General features: G+C 44.8%; 1 protein-coding gene and 1 long non-coding RNA gene across 3 annotated transcripts in view; one reads left to right on the forward strand and one right to left on the reverse strand.

Annotated features, from left to right (window-relative positions):
* The window catches only part of DUSP10 (dual specificity phosphatase 10), a 52933-nt gene extending 37075 nt beyond the window's left edge, over window positions 1-15858 (reverse strand). Inside the window, exons 1-2 of one of the 2 annotated variants that reach the window (XM_082427106.1) lie at window positions 15737-15858; window positions 12100-12968 (exon numbers count right to left, since the gene is read on the reverse strand). In XM_082427106.1, the coding sequence (XP_082283232.1) occupies window positions 12100-12925 (826 nt within the window). In that variant the 5' untranslated portion in view covers window positions 12926-12968; window positions 15737-15858. The other variant, XM_082427105.1, reaches the window with a different exon arrangement.
* Window positions 1-26237, forward strand: part of LOC309644610 — a 773586-nt gene that overhangs the window by 577279 nt on the left and 170070 nt on the right. The gene's annotated exons all lie outside the window — the stretch shown is intronic.

Below are 26237 nucleotides of genomic sequence, written 5' to 3' on the forward strand. Positions count from 1 at the left end.
CTCAGGGCATGTGTGTTGCACACACAATCGGAATTTGTGCAAAGATCTGTGATGAAAGATAAAGACTTTCATACAAATCAATAACTTTAATAGGGAGTTGGAGCTTGTTTTCTGAAGGGAAAAGCAGGAATGAAAAAATGAAGGGGGATTGGGGGGGTGGAAATAAACCCCAGGTGGCTGGCCCCGAGCTTCCATTCCTCAGAGGAAAAGTAGAGAAGCTCCCAAACAAGGGATTCCCTCCAGAGGTTTCTCTTACAATATCAAAAACTTGGAAACAATCTTAACTTCATGAATAGGCAAACGTGGTAAGTAAAATGTGATACATCCCATAAAATAAGACACGTTATAACATTCAAAGAGAACCTATGATGACTAAACAGGAAGCAAAAGTACTTGCAATATAAAGTGAAAATGAATTTCAGTTTCTGTATGAAAAACTCTGCAAAATATGCACAAATATGGGTAAAGAATGCAGAGAATATGTAAAAGTGAAACTAAGCCAGTCAGGGAGATTAGTATGTCATCTAATTTTTCTTTCTAAAATTTTCTTAATAGTCCAACAATGGGTATATAATTGAGTCTTTGCTAAGACTTAATTTTATAAGTTTTCCTTACATAGAAATAGTATTATTTTCCAGTATGGTGTTGATTCAGAAAAAAGTCCTGATGTAGTTATCTATCCACCCCACTAGAAACACCGGGTTTTTCCAAACCTTTAAACAAAAAATAATCTACCAAGCATCAAAGAGTTGTTTCTACTTAACATTGCACCAGTGGCGATGTCAATTCATTTGACTGTATTTATTACTCATTTATCCCTTGGAGATAAATATATGGTGATGAATTTTTTATGGCAGATATATGACATAATTATGGTACATTTGTAATATATGTTAGCTATTATGTGTCTGGCATTGTATACGAATTATCTAATTTAATCCTCAATCCCATGAGAAAATTGTCATTACCCTCCCTATTTTATGGATAGGAAAACTGAGGCACACCAAACTTATTTCGCTCAACTTCACGCTATTAATAAGTGATGAAGTTAGGATTCAAACTCAGCAGTCTGGTTCTAGAATCTGTGCTGTTAATTTACTATATTCCCTCTGCTAGAAAAGATACAAATTTCTAATAGGAAAGCTGAATACAAATGCAAACCGGCAGACCGATTCATTGAGAAGTCACTTAATCACCTCATTACAAAGGGGAAGGGAAAGAAAACATGAAGCAACCTGGCCAAACACTTGGACCCACAAGATTTGCTTATTTAATAACAACTCAAATTCAAACCAAAGGATTATACTCCCACTGGGATTTAAAGGATAATTACTGTACAGAGAGTTAGGAAACATGGATTCTATGCCAGTTCTGCTACCAGCTACTTATGTGCTCTTGGGTAAGTAATCAGTTTCCATATCTGTAAAATGGGACAGCTGAAACAAATGCTCAATAATTCTGTCTGAATGAATACTACTTCAAGCACAGGCTTCCCAGGGGTCCATCCTGCTATCCTTCAAGGATGTGAATCATGCTTTCTCTACGGTCTGTCCCTGCCACACTCCCAGATTACCTGAGCTGTATTTGGAGGGTTAGACTATAGAGAGGAAGAAGAAAGATAAGGAGAGGAAAGCAGAAGAGGAAAGCAACAGTTAGTAAACAGTTTGATAACATTCTTTTACACTTATCCCAGAGAATTCACTTTCCCAAAGGTAATGATAACCAGCTAGAAATTCTTTCTTCACACACTTGAGGGGGAAAAGAGACCCCATAGTTAATATATTACCCACACTAATAGAACGGATAATGATTATAAAACATAAGCAATCAAATACCGTTGGATCTTAGAGTCTTTGGGATGTAGTCATACATACCCATCAAACATTCCTTCTTATTCACTAAATATAATTTCATACCTGTCTTCCTTCTCACTTATCTACTTCCCGCTCTAGAAAGGAAGTATATTAATATGGGCAAAAGAAGGAAGCATCATTCTCATATCCACAGGCTACTAGGAGAAAGCATTCTAAAGTCCCCCACACTGAAAATACATGGAGCAGAAACCTCAGAGCACTATGCCCGGTCGCTGCCAGGCACCAGCTGAGTGACCTTGACAAGTGCCTGCACCTCTCTGAGTCTCAGTCACTCATAAGTAGACTGGAACGTTATCATGAGACATAATGCTCTGAGCACAGAGTCCGCTAAGACAGCAAACATTTCATAAATGCTAGAAATAATCGTTGCGGGTTTCAAACATTTGTTTCGTTGATTGGTTGCTCTAGTTGAAAGTCTCTGCCATGACCAAAGTTTGAAGTTTCCAAAAGCCGTGATATAATTCAGGGTGAGGTCATTGGAAAGCCAGCTCTTCCTTGAGGACACAGTCAGCCACTCTTAGCACTGGAACTTTCAGTTGAGGACATACAAGAAAATGGGCAGGGGGGGAAGTATCGTAACCAAGGACACTTCATAGATAAAGCGCAAAGTGACCCTAAGGAATGAGATATACAGTGCACTTGTAAATAAACATGTGGCCAGCCTGGAAAGAACGTGGCCTTTGAGATCCTTAGAACTGGGTTTTAATACTTGTTCTGCAACTCACTGGTTAATAATCTGGGGGGAGAAATATTGAATCTCCTCCTCCGATTCCTCTTCTGTAAAACTGGGAATCTAAAACCTCTCTCAAGGAGTTGTGCTGAGAGCTAAGGAAGACATGTATGTGACAGCCCAATGCCCAGTACATAGAAAGCAGTCAATCGCTTTCATTTTTTTTCCCCCAAACTATCTGGAAAATAATTTTCCAATTTTGAGGATGATAGGTTGGTCAGACCCAGAGTAGTTATATGTGATTAAATGGTGTTCCACGGTCAGAGTAAAATATCACTTCATGAGAACCATCAGAGCGTTCTTATAAATCTTATCATAAAAATATGCTATTTAATAAGACTAGAAATACAAGACCCAAGAAAATGTCCTCTATCCCTTCAAGGAAGCTCCCCTCAGAAGTCTGTCTCATCTTATTATTTTAAGAGGGACGCAGACACGCTGTAAGAACTAATGACAGTAATTCACAGTCTTGAAAACTGGAACCCGGGACTCCAGTGTAGGAGCAGGAAGATCCTGTCTCTGACTCTGAGAGGACCCTGTGCCCTCACACTTCTGTTCCCTCTATACCCCTGTTCCTCCTTCCTCTCCTCCTAATCTGTTTTCTCTTCCCCCTTGCCAGTGGCAACAGCTGGTGATATTTAGCCCAGGAGTAGTGGACCCCGGGGCATGATGCAAAGAATGTGGGATTCTTTCTCCCATAGAATAAGCAGCAAGTAGTAAAGCACTGGACAGTAAGGTTCTGCCACAGAGTGGTGACAACCTCCTTACCCAGGGACACAAAATAAAATCACTTGAGCTCACATCATAACGGGAGAAGCTTACGCCCCTCAAAGGGAGGACAGCCTGACACTGCCCCCTGGATCAGGCAGCTTCATCTATTTGCTTGATTGAGAATTGGGCAACAGATGCCTGACGGGGGTCCACCGGGTGGGAAGACAAAGAAAACCAAACCCTCTGTCCAAGCACTCGGGAAGAGTTTAGCTTTGTTTTGTTTTCCATGAAATTCAGTCTTAGGGGGGCAAAACACACGATGAGTAGGCCCTCACCACAATTAAAACATTAAGGCGAGACGGATAATGTGATGAATCTGCAAACCTTTTCTTCCTGATAGTGATCTTGCCCTTTGCCAGAGGCAGAGCATGGGGTAATAGTTTTTATCTTATATGAAAATACCAGGCTGCACGGCTCATTTCTTTATCCAAAAGCATAGGCTCAAGTTTCCTTTTCCTTTAAGTTCCATAAAATATGGGTTTTGTTGGGGGGGGTGTGTATATATATATATATATATATATATTACCCCCCAACTTTTAAGTAATAATAGATGATGCAGACAATAGGCTGAGCAAAAAAGGATGCTAAGACCTTCCTCTTAGCTTATGGATGAAAACATCTCGAGTCAAAGACTTCATAATTAGAAAGGACACTACATCAACATGAATATAAAATGTATATTTTGAAATGTTCTACAATGAAATTCAGGCTGTGGTTCATACTTATTCTTTTCTCTTCCCTCCCATTTTTCTGAATTAGTAAGGTTATATGATATTAATATAGAGCATATAGTACATGGATACATAGACACAGAAAATTTGCCCAAGAGGAACCCACATGGTTTAGGGAAAATAGCACAGGCTTCAGAATGACAGACACTTGTGTTTTCATTCCAGCCCTTTCCCTTAGAGTGGTTTTTAATTGTACTCGCAAACTCTTTTTTTTTTCCTAAGCGAGCCAAAACCTTGTCTTTGAAATACCATTTACAGTGTTTGTTTGCTTAGCATGTCCTCTTTTCATAGAGAGCATGCAGGAAAAAATAAACACAGGGCTTGTCCCTATCAGCAGCATGTCCCAAATTAGTGAGGTTCAAATTACAAAGTTCCACTCCAATGCACAGAGGCGGCCTGTCAGCCCTGAGCTTCTTGAGGCAGAGAGAGAATGTATGTTTCCTTTTCCATTAAAAAAACCGACAAATAAAAAAAAAAAAATTCTTTTCTGATCAAGACTTCAGAAAGCAATTCTGTTGGCCCGCAAAGATGTGCTTAGAAAAGGCCAGACTCTATCTTGAAAGGGAAAAAGAAAGGAGAAAAAAGCCAAAGGCCACACAAACATGTACTTCCCAGGAGAATGATATTTCCTAAAGATAAACTGCTCCCTAAACAAGATTGTGTAGCAGTAGAGGATGAAGAATCCGAACAGGTACATGATCTTCAAGGTGGAAAGGATGTGGAATACTAGTCTGGTCCATATATGCTCTCATTCTAACATTTAGAGTATCAGAGTTATGATGGCAGATGCCTCAGCCTGAAGACCAGTGTCTAGCACATAGAAGGCACTCAGTAATATCTGTTGAAAAAAATGAATGAATCTCCTGTTCCCACAAGGCTGTACATCCGAGGAACCCAACCGACCCAAAAGTCCCTAGAAACCTGAAACACTTGGGTACGGGGGCGCATTTTGATAAATGTTTTCCAGCTCTTCCTGAAACCATTAAATTCCCTAGAAGATGGGATTAACATCATTAACATTTGTCCTGTATTTCTATGATCCAGGTAAATATCAGGACCATGAGTCTACTGGTTTCAAAAGACTTAGGTCCTTATACTTCTGGGCTGAAATCTCAAAATTCCAGAAAAAAGGTATCAGTACTCAAAATGATTGATTAAATATATTATCTTACTTTATATTTGTATGCTATACAATAGATACTGTTATCATTAGATAATAATACACACACACGCACACACACACAATCAACATATCAACCTGGCAAGACCTATTTTTTGCACTAAGGCTCTGAAATTAATCATGCATGTGACACTGGATGAGCAATAGACCTCTCTAGGCCCCAATTCTGTAACTGCATAACGAGAAGACTGGACGAGATGGATGGTTCCCAAAGTTCGCTGCACGTTAGAACCACTTGGGAGCTTTTAAAAGTCTTGATGTTCCAGCTGGACCCCAGACCAATTTAATGAGAATCTCTGGAAGTGGGAACTGAGCATCCCAGGTTTTAAATTGCCCCAGGTGATTCCAAGGAACAGCCTGCAGTGAAGACTCTTGGACTAGGTGACCTCTAAGGCCCCTTCCTATTCTAAAACCTGAGGTACTTGAGTTCAGAAGAGGTGACATGACCTCTCCTGGGATTAGAATTTCTGCCCCTTGTGTGTCGTGTACCTTTATCTACCTACTAGAATTAAATTGCCTAGGGACGGGACTTCCCTGGTGGTCCAGTGGTTAAGACTTCACCTTCCAGTGCAGGAGGTGCAGGTTCAACATCTGGTTGGGGAGCTAAGATCCCACATGCCTTGTGGCCAAAAAACCAAAACATAAAACAGAAGCAACACTGTGACAAATTCAATAAAGACTTCAAAAGTGGTCCACATCAAAAAAAAAAAATCTTTAAAGAACTGATTTAAAAAAACAATTGCCAGGGCTTCCCTGGTGGCGCAGTGGTTGAGAGTCTGCCTGCCAATGCAGAGGACACGGGTTCGAGCCCTGGTCTGGGAAGATCCCACATGCCGCGGAGCAACTAGGCCCGTGAGCCACAATTACTGAGCCTGCGCGTCTGGAGCCTGTGCTCCGCAACAAGAGAGGCCACGATAATGAGAGGCCCGCGCAGCGCGATGAAGAGTGGCCCCCACTTGCCACAACTAGAGAAAGCCCTCGCACAGAAACGAAGACCCAACACAGCTATAAATAAATAAATAAATAAACAAACAAACAAACCCAAAAGTTAAAAAAAAACAAAACAAAACAATTCCCTAGGGACTACAACGCATTTCCACGCCCATACTCCCCCCCAGCAACGCTGAGCCAGGGAGTCTGGCTGCCGATAACACTGGGATGAAGGAAGCAGGGGCAGCTCCTGGTCAGAGGTGCACACCAGCTCCTGAGAATGCAGGCACCACCAGGCTGCATGGTAGACAGCGTTTCTGCTCCTGTGATTTTGCCAAATCTCCCTTCCTCTACCCTGCTTTTTCTCATCTAAAAGCATTATCTACCACTGCTAGGAGAGGAGTTTCTTGAACTTGTCCTTGAGAAGCCAGATGGTTAACTTAACTGATCTGAATGGTTGAGGACAAGTGGTTCCTACTTAACATGCGCCCTAGTGCTGTGCTCAGAACAAGGGCCCATTCCCCTCCCGCCCACCCCACCCCAGTCTTATGGAAGAGGTTCTGAAAGGCCATGGGGGGTAGGGGAGCAGAGCCCAGGGACCTGATTTACTGAGAGCGATCTACGTGCCAGACACTCTATTTACATTGTCTGAGTTCATCCTTGATGTTGGAATTATCCCTGTTGTACAGTGAAGAGAAACGGGATCGGAGGGGTAACCTGAGTTGCCTAAGGACACCCCTAGCTGGTCAGCAGAAAAGCCTCGGTTGGAGCTCAGGTGTAAGCGAGCTAAACGCCACTCTGCTGAGCACACAGTGAACAGGGAACAGCTTTTCACTTTCAATTAGGAAGCAGAATAGTACATCCAAAAGCTTAGAGAGGGTATAGGCAAATGTGAACCAATTCAGGGGAGGGTTCAAGACTCGCTTAAAGACATGAGAGGGTCTTTCAGTGAATTTCCTCCTTTTCCCTCCACCGTCCATCTCATCACAACTCAAAGCTTCGAGAACTTCTCAAGATGAAGCACACTGCCCCTCCTTCCACCTCCCCTTTTATAGTCAGACTACAATCCTTATTCCAAAAATAAATCAGACTGATGAGAGGCCAGAAAAAGCAAAGCTTAATAGTTTTATACTTTCATTATTTAGTTATGGGACATTCGTTGGACAGATTTATCATCACGTTTTTACAAACTCCCCTACAAATAAATAATTCTAGGATATGCCCAAATTACTCTGGCCTCCTGACCCAACATGTCTTTGTAATTACTTGGCACTCCAACTATATGCTACTTAAATTAGGTAACAGTCACCAAGTTATTTTTAAGCCCTAGCAACACACACACACACACACACACACACACACTGCTATACCTAGCTTGTTATCTGCACTCCTTTGGAAGAGGAGCCAAAATTGCACTTTTACTGATACCATCATTTCTGTTCGACCAACAGTAATAATATGAAGCTACATGTACTAAGTGTTCACCCTGTATGAGGAACTGTTCAGGACACTTTGTACCCATTAATTCATTTAATATCTAAACTACCACCATGAGACAGCTACTGTTATATCCTTTTTGGTAAATGAGGAAAGCAAGGAAGTAAGCGAAGTAGCCATCAGTCAAGGGCACAGAGCTAGTAAGGGGCGAGCCAAGACCAGAGCCCAGACAGGCCGGATGCCCAGTCCTGCCTGAACCTCTCCACCATTTGCTGTAAGGCTAATATTCAGCATGTTTGGATGTTCAACAGAAGCTCAGAATAACAAACTTGTGGATATATATTATGCCCTTATTTCACCTGTTTTAAAAAAAAAAAAATCCTCCTAACATCCCTGACAGACACGAGGAAGACTTTTGTTCCCCTCACAAAACAAAGCAGGAAAGAGAAAGAATATTTCCCCATGGTCTCTGACTTCTGAGCACAGACCTTCACTTTGTTATCAGACTCAGCACTGCCTACAAGTGTTTACTTCAGAGCCCTTTTTGACTATGGGAAAATGCGCCATCTATGTTGTTCATCTCAGGAGTTTCGAAGGAAAGTTTTCTAGCGTAAGAAACTAACTCTCTCTGTCATCGAATCTTCCCTACGCATCAGTCTCCTGAATTGATGCTCTCTCTTCCCCCTCGCTCCCCCCAATAAATGTCTCTGATACAGAGGCAGGCCTGTTGGAGGACGAAGCAATCAGTCACTCTTTTGCTTTGTGACAGCACAGAGCAAGTACAGGCACGGGCCCTGACAGACCCTCGTGGAAGGGGAGCATGATAGACCCCCAAGGAGGTGCCTGGAAACCTCCCACTCTGAGGGCGGGACGCTTCTCCAGAGACCTGATAGCCAGTTAGTCAGAGTGGAATTTCAAGCTCGAAAGTCTCTCAACAACGGGCACATGACACCAGTGTTTAGGAGTGAAAATGTTATCCATACTATACTATACAATATTCCCAGCCTTCTTAATTTGAAAACATTAAGTTTAAACATGAAACATATTGAAATACATTTCAAATATTGTCTGTACTCTAAAATCTTTCAACAACCAAGAAAAGAAGAGACAGCAAATAGGGAAAGTGTTAATAATTGTTTAATCTGGGTACTAGGTATATGGGTGCCCATGATACTCTTTTCTATGTTTCTCTATATTTGAAATACTTCCTAATAAAAATGTTAAAGGTATAGACTGTCTTTAAAGAGGAGGTGATAGTAGACTATCCTTTCCTACATAGGTAAATGACAAATTATTTCCCTGAACACAGCCTTGCTAAAAAGAAAGGGAGCCTTATAAACATCATAGCAAAGATGGTAGCTCTCATTATGAAAAATCCAGAACTGTCTAGCCTCCTTATTGAGTTGGGTGAGAAATCACATTAAACATCAACTTTGGGTAAAACAGCTTGTAATTCTTTCAAAGACTTTGCAGGTCTCTAAATATTTATTCATTCGGATCATTTTTTGCCAGGTTGAATAGAAGCACAGGTCTGATGCCATTTATTCTTCGGAAGATGAGAATAAAACACAGATTCAGACATAGGTCACAACAGGGACGGGACTGTAAATTAGAATAGTAACTTAATCCCAGGGGCTTCTGCGCCTCTGATCAGTTTCTTCCCAACCTGACACAGCATTACTAAAATGGTATCTGAGCAGCCGCTCTACTTGACAGGCAGCACCAAAAATGGAGAACGTGGCATTGAAACAGGGGGACATAAAACTTGGACAGGGAGGGTAGCAACCGGTGTTTACAAACATAAACCAGAGAATCGGATGGGTCAGCCATAAATTACCCGAGATTATACTGAAATCTCTGAAGATAAATTAATGAAGCCTTAGAGGTGTCGACCTTAGATTCTAACTACCCCCCACCCCATATCTACCCTACAAAAGTCACTCATTCCAAAATGGTACCACCACCACTCTTGCTAAAATAAAATCTTACATCACTAATGGAGGGGGTTACTAAAATAAACCTCAGCAGAGAAGCCAGACCAGAATGGTCTGCTTGACCCACTCAAGAACCTAGGAGAAGTTGCTGGCTATGCCTTCTGAGAGATGCCGACCCCACTTTTCACCTCAGTGGTGCTATGGTATTAACCTTTGGTTTACCCAGATGAAAGGGTAGCTAGGGGCATTCTAATATCAATCTCTTTCCCTTCCTTCCCATCGTGGTCCCAATTTTAGGCCATTCCCCCAAAAGAGACCAAAATAATAATGACAAAAATAATGAAGTAGATTACTGACCCTTTTGCTCCTGAACTACAGATATTCAACCAAATTCCCAGATAGTTGAAGAAAGAGCCCCCCCAGACTACAAATAATCCAACCTCTACCACCAGTGTGTCTTCCAGGTCGACCGCCGCTGTGTCTCACCAACCCGAAAATGATGAGCCCTCACAGCGGCCTCCCAGGCACCCAGTGGTGAGGTCAGCAACATGTCTGGCCCCGCCCCATTGAGGCAATCTTCCTCACTGACACTGAGGAACAAGCGCAGGCTGCCCAGGCTCTCAGCTGCATCCACCGGAAAGGGGGAAAGGAACCCCACTTTGATCAGTAACACCTAGGAGATTCATTGCCCAGCGACTGACAAGCCACACTCATACACAACAATGCCCACGGCAAAGTAGAGGGTAGAATCTACAACTCCTCCTAATCACCCTATGTTCATGTCCAGGGTCATCTTCATGGGGATTATTTGATGCCTGGCCTCAGATCATACAGACACAAAGGGTCTGCTTTCCCTCAATGACATCTACTCTACATGAGCAAGAGACCACCCTCAAGATCATTGCATTGGTTCTCCCCTTCTTGGCTCCCCAAGACAAACTATTACAAATGGGAAGTTTGTAGACTGTATTTTCTCATCCAAAAAAGATGAGACAAGCCAAGATCACGGGGACAGAACGCTAGCTGGATAAACCTACTGGGAATCACTCAAAGTCAGCCAAACAAGAATACAAAACAATAAAATACAGGGGTACACAGAGGAAATCTGAGCATATTTGTAACCCCAAGAAAACCCATCAGCAACAACAAAAAAATACCTGGGAGCTGCTGGGAACTCTCTGGATGCAATGTCCATGATGTTCTCCTTCTCCTGAGAGCCCACCAGCCCAAGGAAAGCCATACGTTTGTGCTAGCTGAGCCCAACAAGAGCAGGTTCGAGGGCAGTAAGGGTGGGCAGAGGGAATGATGTCAAAGACATTCAGAACTGTATTTCTAAGAACACTGCTTAACAAAAGGCAGAATGCACCATTGGGAAGATAAGAAGAAGAATGGCAGAGCTGGCCCACAAAGGCAAAACTACTAACTTGCTCAGCCCAATGGCCTGTTGCAATTTCAATATGCAAGGTGTTCAAAGGAACCCAGCAACGTCGTTGGTCTACACACTGCATGAGACTGGCTGGTGATGTGGCCCAGACTGTATGCCTTGACTCAACACACAAGGGAAGAGAAGAAATAAGATGCCTGTCTCTCACTACCACCACTACCCCCTGACAGAAGACACCGAAGATGAAGCGTGGTGTGCAGTGCCCCAAAGGATGGCATCCGAGGGCAAAGAGGCACACCTGGGTTGGATACGGGACGCGGGCTCCACTGCTAGGTTAGGCAATGCTGTGTGGAAGGAGCCCAGAGACCAGGGAGCAATTAATTCCTGCTGCCAGGGCTCAGCGACACTGACCTGCCAGTTATCCTGTGCTCAGTGGGGCAAGTGACCCACCACCCCATCTTGGGAGGAGCCATGATGCCAGCGGTTGTCAGGTGATGCCAGAAGGAACAATGGGTTGGGGAGTATTTCATAAAAATGACTCTGTCCCTTGAAGCTTTGGCAGAGGAACGGATGTTTGGGGTGAACTTATACTTTCTGGGGGGACCTTAGAATAAGGCTCTCTGCCCTTCCTGAAGGTCACTTTCAGAGAGGTGAGAAAGAGGAAGAATTTCCCACAAAAAAACTGGTACCCGGAGGTTTACTTGTAGTTCACCACAGTTGCGGTTTCCTCTGTTCCATCAACTTTGATTAAGTCTGAGAGACAAGAACTTTCCAGCTAGTTTGACTGGAATAGAACTACCAGACCAGGCATGACTGGAGATGCCATCTGGTGTCATAAAGCCCCTTTATAGAAAGATGAGAAAACGGTCTCCAAGAGGGGAAATGACTTGCACAATGCAAATGAGAAGGTGAATCAAGACTAGAGCCCAGATCTTCTGGCTTTCAGTTCAAGGCTGCTGGGTTTCTCTCCCAACCCCAAAATAATTAAGAGAGGGCACAGAAGGGGAGACAAGAAGAAGAAAGGCCATTCTGGTTTTTTTGCAGGAGGATGCTGGTACTTCTAAGAGAAAACCCAGAGTGACCCCAGGCTTACCAGGACTGCGCTCGGGGAGGGGGTGGGGGCATTACCTTTCAACACCAGAGGTTCTTTGCCTTCTCTCTTCAGGGACTCGAGGACTATGTGGAGGGGCTGGGAGGGCATCACTCGGCTCGGCTCATTGGTATTCTCATCATAAACTATAATTTCTTTGGAAAAGATCCTCTTGAAAGAGTCCTTGCCTTCCCTACAGGAAATCAAGTCTAAGACAGTGATCTTGCCCTGCTGCAGTCTCCGCCGGCTGATCTTATCGGCACAGTTAATGTGGACAGCTCCTTGGATGTGACTCTTGTTGTACTCCATGAAGGGCCGGCAGTCAATGATGACAGGGCCCTGGCTCGGCAGGTGACTCTTGCTGCATTTGGTCATCTTCTTTGCCAAGTCATTGGGGTAGATTATTTTGATGCTGGCTAGCTGCTTGGGGGTCCCTGACACAGGGCTGCCCACCCCACCTGATGGACTTAGAGAGCCTGCATTCTCACTGTTGTTGACCATCTGGTTGGCCGGGCAGGTGGTAGAGCTTCCAATGGTGGTGGTGGTGGTGGTGGTGGTGGTGGTGCCGGCGGCAATGGCTTGGGTTGGGGCCTGATTGTCCTTATCGTAGGTTGCCACAGTGCAGCAGCTGGCACTGCTGCATCCACAATTCAGGGAGCGGGCAGAGCCGCTGGATGAGGGCATATACGTCAGATTCGCAGCCTTTAGGGACACAACGGTGGTGGCGATGACAGGAGGGTGGCTGGTACTGCCAGGGGTGGCAGAGCCAAGGTAGCTAGAGTCTAAACAAAGGTTGAGATCCTGAGGTCGCACAGGCCTAGACAGTGCCACCACTACCCTGTCGTCTAAAGGAGACGGAGGCATGAGGAGGCTGAAAACTGGCAATTCAAGAAGAACTCAAGACAGTCTGTAAAGAAGGGGAGGGGGGAAAGAAAGAATAAAGTCATGTGACACAAAAGGCAGTCGAATCCAATCCCTGGGAAAGGGCTTTGCATCCCTCTGAGCAAAGTCTTCCTAAGTGCCCTTTATCCTGTCACTCTCAAAGCCTGAAGCTCATTGCTATGGATTCAAAGAGGATGCAAACCTGAGGACCCCCCAGTCCCCCCAAGAAGGGCTTCTTGCTAAGTCTAAGGTTAGATGTAAAGTCTATGCAAATGTTGATGAACAACCTTTCACGGACCCACATCAAAGTTCAGCCTGAGAAAAGGTAAAAGCACAAAGAATTAGAAAAGCTGAAGACAGAAGGGAAGGCTCTTAAGAGGCATCTCTTCTGGGCCTCATCTCCTGGGCAGAAGTATAATGCAACCGTCTGAGAAAGACCCGTGCGTCCACCCGTGCATACTTTCCATGTAATTCCTTCACCCACTGCAAAGGCAAAGGAATGACCAAGAGTGCTGGCATGGTTCACGGGAATATACGGCAGCTAAATATACATCAGGGACGGATGTCAACTTTCTGCACATCAAAATGAAAACATCCCCCTAGGTGAATCTCTTTAACTGCCAGCTATTCTTACTTTACATTCTACTGAGTCCTTTGAAAAGCACAACAAAGTCATATTAAAACCTCCGATGTTTCCAATTAGCCTCTTATAAATTAATCTGCATTTCCTCTTTCATTACAAACTAGTCTCCTAGAATGAAGCCTCAAGCCAAGGAGCCAGGTCTGGAAACCCCAACTCTGGCAGATCCATCCCTTGGATTGCTCCCTCCACTTCTGCCTTTAAGGAAAGGACCACTTCAACTCTCCTCCCTCCTTCTTTCCCTACAGGCACATCCTAGAGATCCTCTCAATGGGAGGCAGCCGCTATGCATAATCTTTCAATCCCACACAGATATCCCCCCTCTTCAGGAGGATGGATTCATTAAGAAGACTTCCCAATGAGCCCGTCCCTGTGGGAAGTAAAGAGTTGCTCAGGGGTCTACCTCCTGTCTCATGAGAGGGCGCGTGCAAAGGGACAGTTCCTTCCTCCCCGTAGGCACAGGGGCACTCCACACCCGGGCCCTGATGGCTCCTGTCCTATTAGACATACACACAGAAAAGAACCCAAACCCCATGCAAGGGTAGCTCATCTAAACGAACTTTAAGAGATGTCTGGAAAAATGTCATCGAACATCCCTCTACACAGGACTGTCACCACTTCCTGACACAGAGCCAAAGTGTCACAGGCAGAATCCACACATACACACACACAGGGGCACGCATCTATCACATCCACAGATCCCCACCGACTCAGCTTTCTCTCACCACCTTTGGATGGGCAAGAAGGATCCAACCTCTTTTCTCCCTCCCTTCCTCTTTTCTTCCTTCCCTTCTTTCCTCCCTTGCCCTCCCTTCCTCCCTCCTTCCCTCCCTCCCTCCCTCCCTTGCGTAGTATTTTTTGAAGAGCAAGTACTATTCCAGAAGCTATAACTGTTTCCCAGCTGGACCAAGCAGTGAAAGTCTTTGCTATTGTGTTACCTGGTAGGGTACGTCCCAGGATCAACAGTCCATTTCCCTTGAAAGGCACGCGTAAGCGTGTTCACGGAGACACAAGCTGGGACCCCCACCTCCACACGGAGTGCGCGGCGCACACACACACTCTCTCTCACACACACGCGCGGAGTGTATAAAGAGATCTGCATCCCTGCAGCAGAGGGTCGGGCGTAAATATATATTGCCCGTGAAACCATCCAGACTAGCCTAGGAAACCTCCCAGAGAAATACTGAGCTATCCCCTCTCCCTCGCTAGTCGTCCTTCCACCTCTAGTCAGGGGCTGGAAAGAAAATTAAGTGGTTAGAGAATGCTCCTTCCCCACTCCAGGGGCACTTAACATCCCCCTTCGCAACATAGCGCACTAACAAGTCCCTGGCATTTAAAACTGCCGCAAAGCGTCCCAACAAACCTCATTTTTTCCTCGCCCCCAATCCAAGTAGACTGCAGATGAGAGTAAACGCACAGGGCAGCGTGAGCCAACAGCCGGAACCCTTTAACCTCACCTGCTGTGGCTCTTCTGTGAGCATCGCAACACACACACACACACTCACGCACACACTCACTCACTCACACTCACACCGCCTTACACTCCCGGGCTCTCAGGAGTAGCCACGGTGACTTCCACTTACTTCATAAATAAGTGTAACCCTCCACCATCTGGCGCTCCGCTTCGGCTGTGGATTCGCACATTCAGCCCTCATTCACTTGGCTTCATTGATCTCCAGCAGCAACATAGTTACTTTCTCTTTTGCTACACTGTAAATGTAAGGTTCTGAGGGGGCGGGCCGGCTGCCGACCGACGGCGCTTTGGACCAATAGAAATCCAGAGAAAGCTAACCGCTACTTCGCCGCAGCCCGCGGCCAATGGGTGGCTGGAGAGGGCGGAGCCAGGGCGTGGCCTTGCCTCTTTAAGGAGGGTTTATCCGACGCCGCTTTGGGTCCACAGTGTTATAACACGGGCGGTGATGTCATTGGCAACCAATCAAAAACTTAAAAGGGCCAACTGGGGCCCGCGCGGAGCAGCTGCTCTCTATTTACATGTAAACCGAACCGGCAGGATGCAGTTAACCCTTTCCGGAGCTGGATTGTCAATGGGCTGGACTCGCCGCTCCAGCTAAAACTGGCTCTGCCCACTTGGCGGGATCCCCCTACGTCCCCTCACCCCGGGAGAGACCACGCTATTTCTTTTCCCTTCTTACTCTGGACGGATGATCAAACGTGTTGGAGTAACTTTCTACAGGCAAGTGGCAACGAGAATGATCACTCTCCCCAGCGGGAAAAACAGGTTCTCCGAGTCGCTCGACGTGACTTGATAAACCCGATTCACAGATGTCGCCGAGCCACCCGCGCGGGGGCATGCATGTGAGCCCGCGGCCAGGGGCGTCGCTTCTTCTCCAGTCCGCGGCTCGGGGCCACGCGCTGGGGCCCTGGGCTCTGGGGCGTCTGGCGAGCCGGCCGTCCGCCCACGGGCAGTGAGGCCCTCCAGCCTCGCCGCGGCCCGAGTCCTCCGGGCCACCCCCGCGGCCCCGCGCCGCCAGGAAGCGTCGGCCGCCCGCCCGCAGATGTCGCTGCCCCTCCGGCTGCCCTACTGCTAGCCGGCGCGGAGGTGGCGCGGCGCCCTCTGGCTCTCCTACATCTGCGCCCTGGTCACGCCCCCGCTTTCCCCGCCTGCCTACCGGGGCTCCACCCTTAGCACGAAGGCAGCGCTGCGGAGGGCTGCTTGGAGGCGGCGGCCTGGACCCGGGCCAGAAGCTACGGGGGGCGCGCCCCGAGGGGCGGCACAAGCGCCACCCCCTAGGCCGGGCGTCCCGGGGCCTGCCGTGCGTCTGCCCCGCCACCCAGGCCTGGCCCTCTGCCCGCCCGCGCCCCCTCTCCCACCCCGCCCGCAGGGTCCCCGCTCCCCGCTCCTCAGAGCCGCGCGCCACCGGCCCGCAGCCCGCCTTCCCCGCGCGCCTCGGCGGTTGCCGGCCACCCCGTAGGGCCCCAGCGAGCCGAGGACCGCCTGCCCGGAGCTTCTGGAACAGCAGCGGCTGGCGGAAAGGAGCCGGAGCTGAGTAAATAACCGACTGAGTGTGGCCGGCGGAGCGTCGTGAAGGCGGCGCTCCCGTCTTGGTTCTCGCGACTTTCGCGGGAGTGGTCGTCGGCTAAGGCGCGCGGCAGAAGAGGGGATTGGACTGGGGGGAGAGGGGGTGGGAGGATGGCGAGCCTGCCTGTGCATCATCAGGGAAATATCAGGGAAACTGCGGGAAAGTCTTGGGGTACGAAAAGAAGTGGAGATGAGGAGATGAACTGCAGAGAGTTTGCATCAAGGAACCCTAAAGAAATAGAGCTTTTTTCCTTCTCCCCCCTCTCCTGTCTCAGAGAGCGCTGGACAATATTTGACTATGATTTTTTCTTACCAGATTGAAGGTGTTTGGAGACATACTTCAGTATCCAAGCCTAATAAGCAAGCTAAGTGGCAGCGACATATTCATGTCATTGGCTTTAAGTGCAGATCTGAAATCTGAAGATGCCAAACCTTGGCCGGCTGACCAGCTATGCTCAGTGAGCTGAGAGATCCCTTTGGGTACCTCTGGGGATATATATATTCTCATATTCCCGTATATGCATAGACACACAGTCCGGGTTTCACGACACTGTTTCAGACTGAAGTAAATGCATGCAATCATCTTAGACAGGAAAGCATTTTTGTTGCCTCACGCCCCCCGACTCACACACCAACACACATAGACATTACCCCTTAATGATAACTAATGAGTGGTTAGGATACGCCATTTGATCCTTACACCTTTGGCATCAGCAGATCCTGGCCAAGAAAGTGGGTTCTGGATAATTTCCAGAGAAATCAGAAAAGAACTTCCCAGAGGCTCTAACCCTGGATCTGTTTGGAACGTTAATAGCTTGCCTTTTCCTATCCATAGATAAGTATTGAAAAAAATATTCACTAACTCAAGGTTGGAGAGTTCTGGTTATAAGTCCTGATTCTGACTCTCTTCTCTTGTACCTGTTCATCCAGAGTCACTGTATTTATTTACCTGTAAAATAGCAAGACCCCAGCTCAGAAGAAAAAGGAAAAAGTTCTGGTGCAAGCACTCAGGGGGGAAAAAAAGGATCCTCTGCAGATAAAGGGCATTCAGTAAAAAAAAAAAAAAAAAAAAGCATTGTCTTTGCTTTAGGAAATAGGGTCCCTCTATTTAAAAGCACTTATGATCTATAAGTTATGAATTCAATGCTAATACCTCAGTATCTAAGTCCAAACAAAGTAGGAATTTATACAATTGCAGATTAGTTCTTAACAGCCTTTCTACAAGGCCCAGAAGGGGAAAGTAACTTTAAAAAGAAATGTAATTTATTGAATGAGATGATTATTTTATTAGAGTTTCAAACTGGTGGATTATTATAATTTAGTTGGCTAAGAATCTAAGCCATCCAGAAAGAAAAATTGGGAAAGATGGCAAAATTCCTCATCATTTATCAAGCCTGAAACATGGAATGAACATGTCATTAACATATACAAAGATGTAATTATTTTTTAAATTAAGCATCTCTAAGTGTATAGTTCATACTCAAATTACAGTGGTAGAAAAAAAACAGATTACAGATGGATTTTTTAAGTCACTACTCTTCTAAGCTTCTTTTGTACAAAGAGAGGTGATTTTGTTCCATTTTTTGAGTCATAAATGTGGAAATAGTATCTGAAGTACTACCCTTAGATTTAAATTTGTAATACCAACCAGCCAATGGCTATGAACCTGATCTGTGTACAAACAACCGGCAAAGCCTTAGTGTTCAGTTTTAGTCCCAAAGAAACAGTGAAGCATCTTCTCTGCATTTGAGTGTTCTAACATGATTGCACTGAGCCATATCTTTGTTCCTACAAACAAACATCATACGAAAAATATTTATTGTGTTTTTCAGGGCAAAACATCTTTTTGTTAAAGCAAAAAGATGAAGCTAACTTAAGCCAACATATAAGACATAATATGGGTAATGTCAAACAAGTGTATTAATTAAATGACTGCCTTTATGTTCACGCAAATGGTTAAGTATGTGGGAAATGATGGCAGCAGGTCGGGACTGGGTGAGAGCCAAGTTTTTAAAATAATACTCCAGGTCAAAGTGGATTCCTGGAGGTACTAGAATTAAGGCAGAGAAAGGCTTGGAGAAAACTTAGGAAGAAGAAATTGCAGGATAAAGGTGATATTAAATCAGCAAGAAGTGGGGAATGAGCTGAGGGATAGAAAAGTGAGGGGGCAAGCAGTTGAGGTCACTGAGACCAGCCTGTTGAAATATCCTATGACATTTCTAGGCCTAGAGGAAGGCTAAGGAGAAGGATCCCCTGCAAGAGGAGACCACTGCAGTACCTGTGGGTGAAGGAAACAGAAGCGGACCCATCTGCCTGTCTCACTGTCCGTGAGTTTGAACACAGGAGGCCTATACAGATCTTTCCCTTTACATTCATGGGTAAAGTGCACTTGGGACTCAGGAAAAGGCTCTGAGGCATTTAAGGTTCTTTACCTGTGTGTTCCGGTGAGGTAGCCACTTGCCACATGTGGCTGTTTAATGCTTGAAATGTGATACGTCTGATTTGAGATGTGCTGTAGGTTTAAAATGCACACTGGATTTTGAAAACGTCCTATAAAAAATGTAAAATATCTCCATTACTTTTAAATTCATTACATATTGAATTGTTTACAGTTTGGATACTTCGGGTTAAATAAAATATGTCAATAAAATGAATTTTACCTGTTTCGTTTTTACTTCTTAGACTGTGACTATTAGAAAATGTCTAGTGACTTATGCAGTTTACATATTTCTGTTGGCCAGTGCTGTTCTAGAACCTGTAATTGCTCCTTTGATTTGAGGTCACTTTGGTGCCGAAGGCACCAGAACCACAGAATGCTAGACCTGGAGGGGACTTTAGAGCTTATCTAGGCCAGTGGTTTTCAAACTGTGTTAGGATGAGCCAGAGGGAGAAGGGATGCAATGCACGTGGGGATGAGTGAATCCAGGCAGCAGTGAGCTGGTGGAGCTCTGAGGCCCCGTCCTACCCTGCCACTGCTCCACACTTGAGATGTATATGAATATATTATTCCTGAAACTCCAAAGTCAGATTTCATTTGAAGGAAAGATTCTGGTACTTTTATATGTTCTATTTTTTTTTTTTTAATCCTGGTCCACTGTTTTACCATGAAGCCAATCTGAGAGCCAGAGAATGGAGAGGGCATGGCTCAACACCATGCTTGACCTCAGGACTTGACCTCAGCCCTTATTTCAAAGTCCAGCCTGACTGTAGAGTTGGTGACTGACCAGTTGGCTTGGGGGAGTTACGAAGCTCTCTGTCTCAACTGCATTGAGAAATCCCCTTTCCAGGCAGTTAGTTTTTCCTCCCCTTCCACTCACTTGCCGTTTGTGACCTCACAAATGTCTACTGCTCTTTGTCAAGAGAATTCTGGCTAAACCCAAGTGTGTGGATCATTGACACCAACTTATTTCCTTGGGAGAATAACAAACAAAAACTAACACACTGGCCCTTGGTTTCTGGCAATGCATTGCTCTGCAGTGGATGGCCTATTATTATCACGTGTTGCTACATCAAAGACTTAACATTTTCCTCTTTGCCAAACTGAGCAATCATTTTCTCACTAGGAAATGCCATCAGATCCAGAGTCCCCCAGCCCCAGGAGGCTGTGTCAGATTGTGTTGTGTGTTGTGGGATGGAAAGATAGAAGATAAACACGCACCCTTAGCATTCCTAAACCCCCTTAGGATTTGTTGCAGGTCTAACACGAAGGAATTAATCTAACCTTCTCAGCATCTCCTAGCAAGTTAAGATGGTACCATTTCCGGATATTACAAGTTCCCTTTAGATTACCGAGTGTGTCATAAAGAGCCTCATTTCCTTTACAATTAAACATTGACTGAACTGATTCTAAAGATCTGGCATTTGGGAAAAAAAAAAAAAATAACAGGTAACATTTCTTAGGGTTTTGCTTTGTGCCAAGCACTGTTGAAAGAGATCCACAGGCATTAACTCATTTCAATCTTCACATCTACATGGATGCTGTAAGTAGGTACTTTTATTAGCCTTAATTAAAGATGAGGAAACAGAAGTATAGACGGATTAAGTAATCTGCCCCAAGTCACACAGCTGGAAAGCAGCAGAGGCTACATTTGAACCCTTACAATCCAGCACCAGAGCATCTGCTTTTAACCATTCTGTGTTATTTAATTCATAGTCTCTGGGATTTTTTTTATTTTTTTATTTTTTTTATTTTTGGCTGTGTTGGGTCTTCGTTTCTGTGCGAGGGCTTTCACCAGTTGCGGCGAGCGGGGGCAACTCTTCATCGTGGTGCGCGGGCCTCTCATTATTGCGGCCTCTCTTGCTGCGGAGCACAGGCTCCAGACGCGCAGGCTCAGTAACTGTGGCTCACGGGCCCAGTTGCTCCGTGGCATGTGGGATCTTCCCAGACCAGGGCTCGAACCCGTGTCCCCTGCATTGGCAGGCAGATTCTCAACCACTGCGCCACCAGGGAAGCCCAAGTCTCTGTGACTTTATAAACTTTTATCATATCCCCTTCAGCCTCCAAACTGCCAGGATATTTTTAATTGCCTCCTTGTAAGAATTTGCTGTTTTTTCTCTACTTTCTCCCGAACTTCTGAGTCCATTATGTCTTCGTGTGGTCTCTCTCACCACTGCATCCTCCATGCTTGGGACCGAATCAATCTTCCACTTGGTTTCCAGAATTCTCCCAAATAGTGCTCTAAACTTTGTCAGTGTTTCCATTTTACTGCAGGCTCGACTGACAGATCCAATGAAGGGCCTATGACATCTCTTTTGCCAACCACGCCTTGTCGTGTTGCTGTCCCCTCCCTAACAGGAGCTAGCACACAGTGTGAGCTCAGTAGGTTCTGTTGAATGAATGAATGAGTCAGTGAATGAATGAATGAATGAATGAATAGCATTTTTCTTATATGTGCCCTTGAATTGTTGGATTTTTTTAGATGCATACCCTGGTTCATCTGACGCTTTTCTAGCTACTGATTTGGTCTCCTCTGAAGTCCCTAAATTCAATCCTCTTCTGAATTGTTTATGCAGATGTTAAGTGTCTGTCTCTGGGGGCTCCCACTGTTTACATATCACTTGTTTGTTTGTTAGCATATTTAGAGTTTAACTCCAATTTAGAGCTGCAGTCCCCCCACTTTGGTAACCATAAGTTTGTTTTCTATGTCTGTGAGTCTATTTCTGTTTTGTAAATAAGTTCATTTGTATCATTTTCTGAGATTCCACATGTAAGTGATACCATATGATTGTCCTTCTCTGTTTGACTTACTTCACTAAGTATGATCATCTCTAGGCCCATCCGTGTTGCTGCAAATGGCATTATTTCATTCTTTTTTATGGCTGAGTAGTAATCCATTGTACATATGTACAACATCTTCTTTATCCAATCATCTGTCAATAGACTTTTAGGTGGCTTCCGTGTCTTGGCTATTGTAAATTGTGCTGCAATGAACATTGGGGTACATGTATCTTTTCAAATTAGAGTTTTCTCTGGATATATCCCCGGAGTAATTTCGTTTTGTTCATAAATTATTTCCTTGAAGTTTTGATTACAGGGCTGGGAAAGGTATGTTTGGGCAGAGAGTGGGCAAGGACTGGTCAAGCGGAGGAAATGTTGCCAATTCCAGACATTTTGTTTTCATGAGCTAAAGAGACTAGAACAGAATCTGGCCACAGAAAGGAGTTGTTGAAATCTTTGCAGTCAAAAAATGAGGTAGTACTGAGGCTCAGTGTGGCTGTGCCCAGCAGATGCTGGCCCTACACTCCTGGGATGGGACGGAAGCAGGGAGGCTGCTCATCTTGGTGCATGTCTGTGAGAGGCAGCTCTGACCCAGACACCATCTGACTGTTTTTATGCCAGGCCAGGGGGCTTTAAGTAGGAAAAAAGCTAGTACCAGCCCTTGGGGAAGCTAGGTGAGTTCAAATGCGTGCCCAGAGACGCTCTATTCAACCCTAGAACCCCAAAGACAAGTTTCTCTGATCCCATAGTATGAGGAACAGATTGTGCCTCGTTCTCTCGTGAGGATGCAGAGCTTTCCCCCTGTGTTTTTAAGCTGCCGTGATCTTCATCTGTGATGGGTAATTTCGTGTGTCAACTTGGCTGGGCCCCGGTGCCCAGAGAGTTGATCAAACATTATCCTGGATGTCTCTGTGAGGCTGAAACCGATGTTTAAATCAGTGGATTTTGCGTAAAGCAGAATTGTCCTCCATAATCTGCTTGGATGTCCTCATCCAATCAGTTGAAGGCCTCATTAGAACAAAGACTAATCTCCCCCAAACAAGAAAGAATTCTACCGGCAGATGGCCTTTGAACTTCAACTGCAACATTAGCTCTTCTTAGGTCTCCAGCCTGCCAGCCCATCCTGCAGATTTTGGACTTGCCAGCCTCTATAATCCCATGAGCCATTTTCTTTAAAAATCCTCTCTCTCTCTCACTCTTTTTCCTAGTATATGTATACATCCCATTGGTTCTTTTTCTCTGGAGAACCCTGACTAATACACTAGTTCATCCTTCTTCCCCTTTGTGGACAGAGCAAAACAAAGCCTGGGAGATGTGCACTGTATCAAGTGTCAACACAGCTGCATTCCTGTCCTGCCTTAACTAAAGACACACTGAATTGAGTGCATCTTCATCTTTGAGTGCCTTCATTTCCAAGAGTTTAAAACCACTCTGAAGGGGTGGTGACTATCCATTTAATAAATTTAGGATAGAAAAAAATTAATTAAAAAATATAAGCAATGATTATTGATAAAGAAGGAAAACAAAGTGCCCCTCCCTGCCCCCACTGTAATTTATTAGGAGAAAGTTGAAAAATGCAGTGAGGCTTCTGACTTTAGAATTCTAAAGCAATCTAGAGATTGGAAAGATAAAATCAACCTGAGATCAGTTTCTGAGCCTCTCATTTGTGTCCATCTAGCCTGAAGGAAGAAAGATGAATATTAGTGCTTTCCCCCCAAATGCATATTTAATATTTACCTAAACATCCTGAATTTTGAGCCCATCAGGAGCTTCCACAGTTGGTCCAGATTGCTTTCCCAGTTTTCTATCATGTATCAAGAAAGCCATTTTAAATCCCAGAATTAAGGTTGACATCTTGTTGCAGTTATTTATTCCTCGTTTTGCTTTCCCAAGTTAATTGACCTACAGTTGAATTATTATAAGGTCTCAGCATAAGGGCCTAAGGAGCGGATTTGGCAAAATGAAGAGGTCACCCAGTTCACAAAACCACATTGGACACAAAAACGTACTGTATTTTTGCAGCTGCCTAATGTTTTCGGTTTCCCTGGCTCTTTATCAGGAATGTGTGAAGTGCTTGACCATGAATATACAACTCCCTGCTTTATCTTCCCTGGTTTCTAGCAGACTGGAAGTTCCCTGCCCGTTCTCTAGACCAGCGCTTCTCTAGCTCCAAATATACACAGACCCCCAGGGTATCTTGTTAAAATGTTGATTCTGATTCAGTAGGTCAAGGGTGGGACTGGAGACTCTTCATTGCCTAACATGCTTTCTGGAGACTGTCACAGCTGGTCCAGAAACCACACTTTGCCTTTCTAGACCCACACCGTCTCATACGGCAGCCGCTAGCCACACAAGGCTATCTGAGCACTTGAATTATGGCTAGCCTGAATAAACCTCTACTGTAAGTATAAAATACATGTCAGATTTAGAAGATTCAATAGGAAAAAAAAGACAAAATACCTCATTAATAATTTCACATAGATTACGTGTTGGAATAGCATTTTAGAAATATGTGATTAAATAAAACATATTACAAAGACTTCCACCTGTTTCTTGTTACATTTTTTACATGGAGTTCCTAGAAAATTTAAAATTACATCTATTGTTTGCATGTGTGACTTGCGTTATATTTCTATTGGATAACGCTGTTCCAGATCAACAGAGCTGGCCCTAGAGGCATTTGCAAGGGAGAGTGAATTTCCTGTTCCTTTAATCACTTCTCACCAGGCACTGAATTAGAACTTTTTCTGTAGTGTGTGTCTCACCCCCTGCCCACCCATTCTAAAGTCACTCCCAACACTGCTTGGCCATCTTGGGTCCTGTCTGTCAGAGTGTATACTCTCTAGCCAGCCCTAGCCAAAAATGACATGGAAACCCTCCAAAAATTCATTAATGGGACTCTCTTTTGTGTTCCCAAAAAAGTTTGTGACACTTACATAACATTCATAAAGGACCAAGTCTCTTAGCAAAAAGGGCATGGGCTTTAGAATCAAGAGACCCTGGAGTTTAATTTGATCAGTTTATTAGTTAATCCAATAGCCTACTCTGTGCCTCTCTTTCAGAAGCTAGGGATTCAGGGGTGAACAAAATTAACGTATTCTCTGCCCTAAAGAGCTTACAGTTTAGAAGAGAAAATAGACATTAAACCAGAAACGGCATGAAGAAACAGATTACAAAATACCATCCCAACTTCTCTTTTTTTACTTCTGCGAATGTTCCTTTCCCTTTCTGAGCCTCAGTTTAATTTTTGGAATGGGAGTAAGAACACTGCTTCCAAGGCTTTGTGAGGATTAGAAATAGTGATTGTATTTGTATAGCTAGCATAATGTCTGGCACAGAGTCGGTGCTCAATGAACAGTTGCTGGCTGGCTAAATAAAAGTGAGCTGATCATATTTATTTGTTCGCTTATTTCTATGCTGCCTGTTTCTGTGTTAAGGGAACAGCTGGTAAAGCGTTATTTCTGGGTGAGGTCTATGAGGGTGTTTCTGGAGAGATGAGCATCTGAATCAGCCCAGTGAGGAAGACAACCTCACCAATGTGCATCGACGTGACCCAATCCCTTGAAGGCCCAAAAGAACAAAAAAGGTGAAAGCAGGGAAAATTCTCTTTCTCTTCTCCTGCCCTTTGGACATAGAAGTTCCTCGTTCTCTGGGCTTCAGACTCTGGGACTTATGCCTTAGAACTTTGGCCTTGAACCAGGAGTTACATGATCAGCTTCTCTCGTTCCCAGGCCTTTGGACTCAGACTGAATTACTGGCTCTCCTGGTTCTCTAGTTTGCAGTCTGTGGAGCTTTGGGGCCTCCATAACTGCATGAGCCAATTCAAATAACACGTCTCCTCTTATATATATATCTATACACATCCTGTTAGTTCTGTTCTTCTGGAGAACCCTGACGGATACTGCCTCATTCCACAAACTGTCTGCAGTAGCTGGTTAGGCCGTTGTCACATTGCAGAGTGTAGGCGAACTTTGACTCCTGATGTCATTCAGACTTCCTGAGTACATTTCCCAAATCGATTCTTTGCACATAAGAAGCATTCAATAAATGTTTCTTGAATCAAACTATTCCTGAAATAGACATTGCAAGTGTCCTGGTACAAAGCTCCTCATTTGCAGAAAAAAGTAGTAGCCAGCATGGAAGTGACTTAGCCAGGAATATACTTTCAATAATAGCTCCAGAAAAGAATACACTGGTCCTATCTGCTAGGCACTTGTGGAAGGAAAAGAATTTGTGAAAAAGCAGTCAGAGAAATGCGGGAAGACCAGGAGAAAGAGCAGCTTAGAAAGGAATTTCAAGAAAAGAGGATTTCAAAGTGTCTGATGTTGTAGGGAATTTTAATAGGTTGAGGTCAGAGAAGACACTTGGGCATGACAGTTGGGACCAGGCTGCAGAG

The sequence above is a fragment of the Balaenoptera physalus genome, assembly GCF_965194825.1.
Source record: "Balaenoptera physalus genome assembly, chromosome: 1".
In the NCBI taxonomy this organism is placed as follows: Eukaryota; Metazoa; Chordata; class Mammalia; order Artiodactyla; family Balaenopteridae; genus Balaenoptera; species Balaenoptera physalus.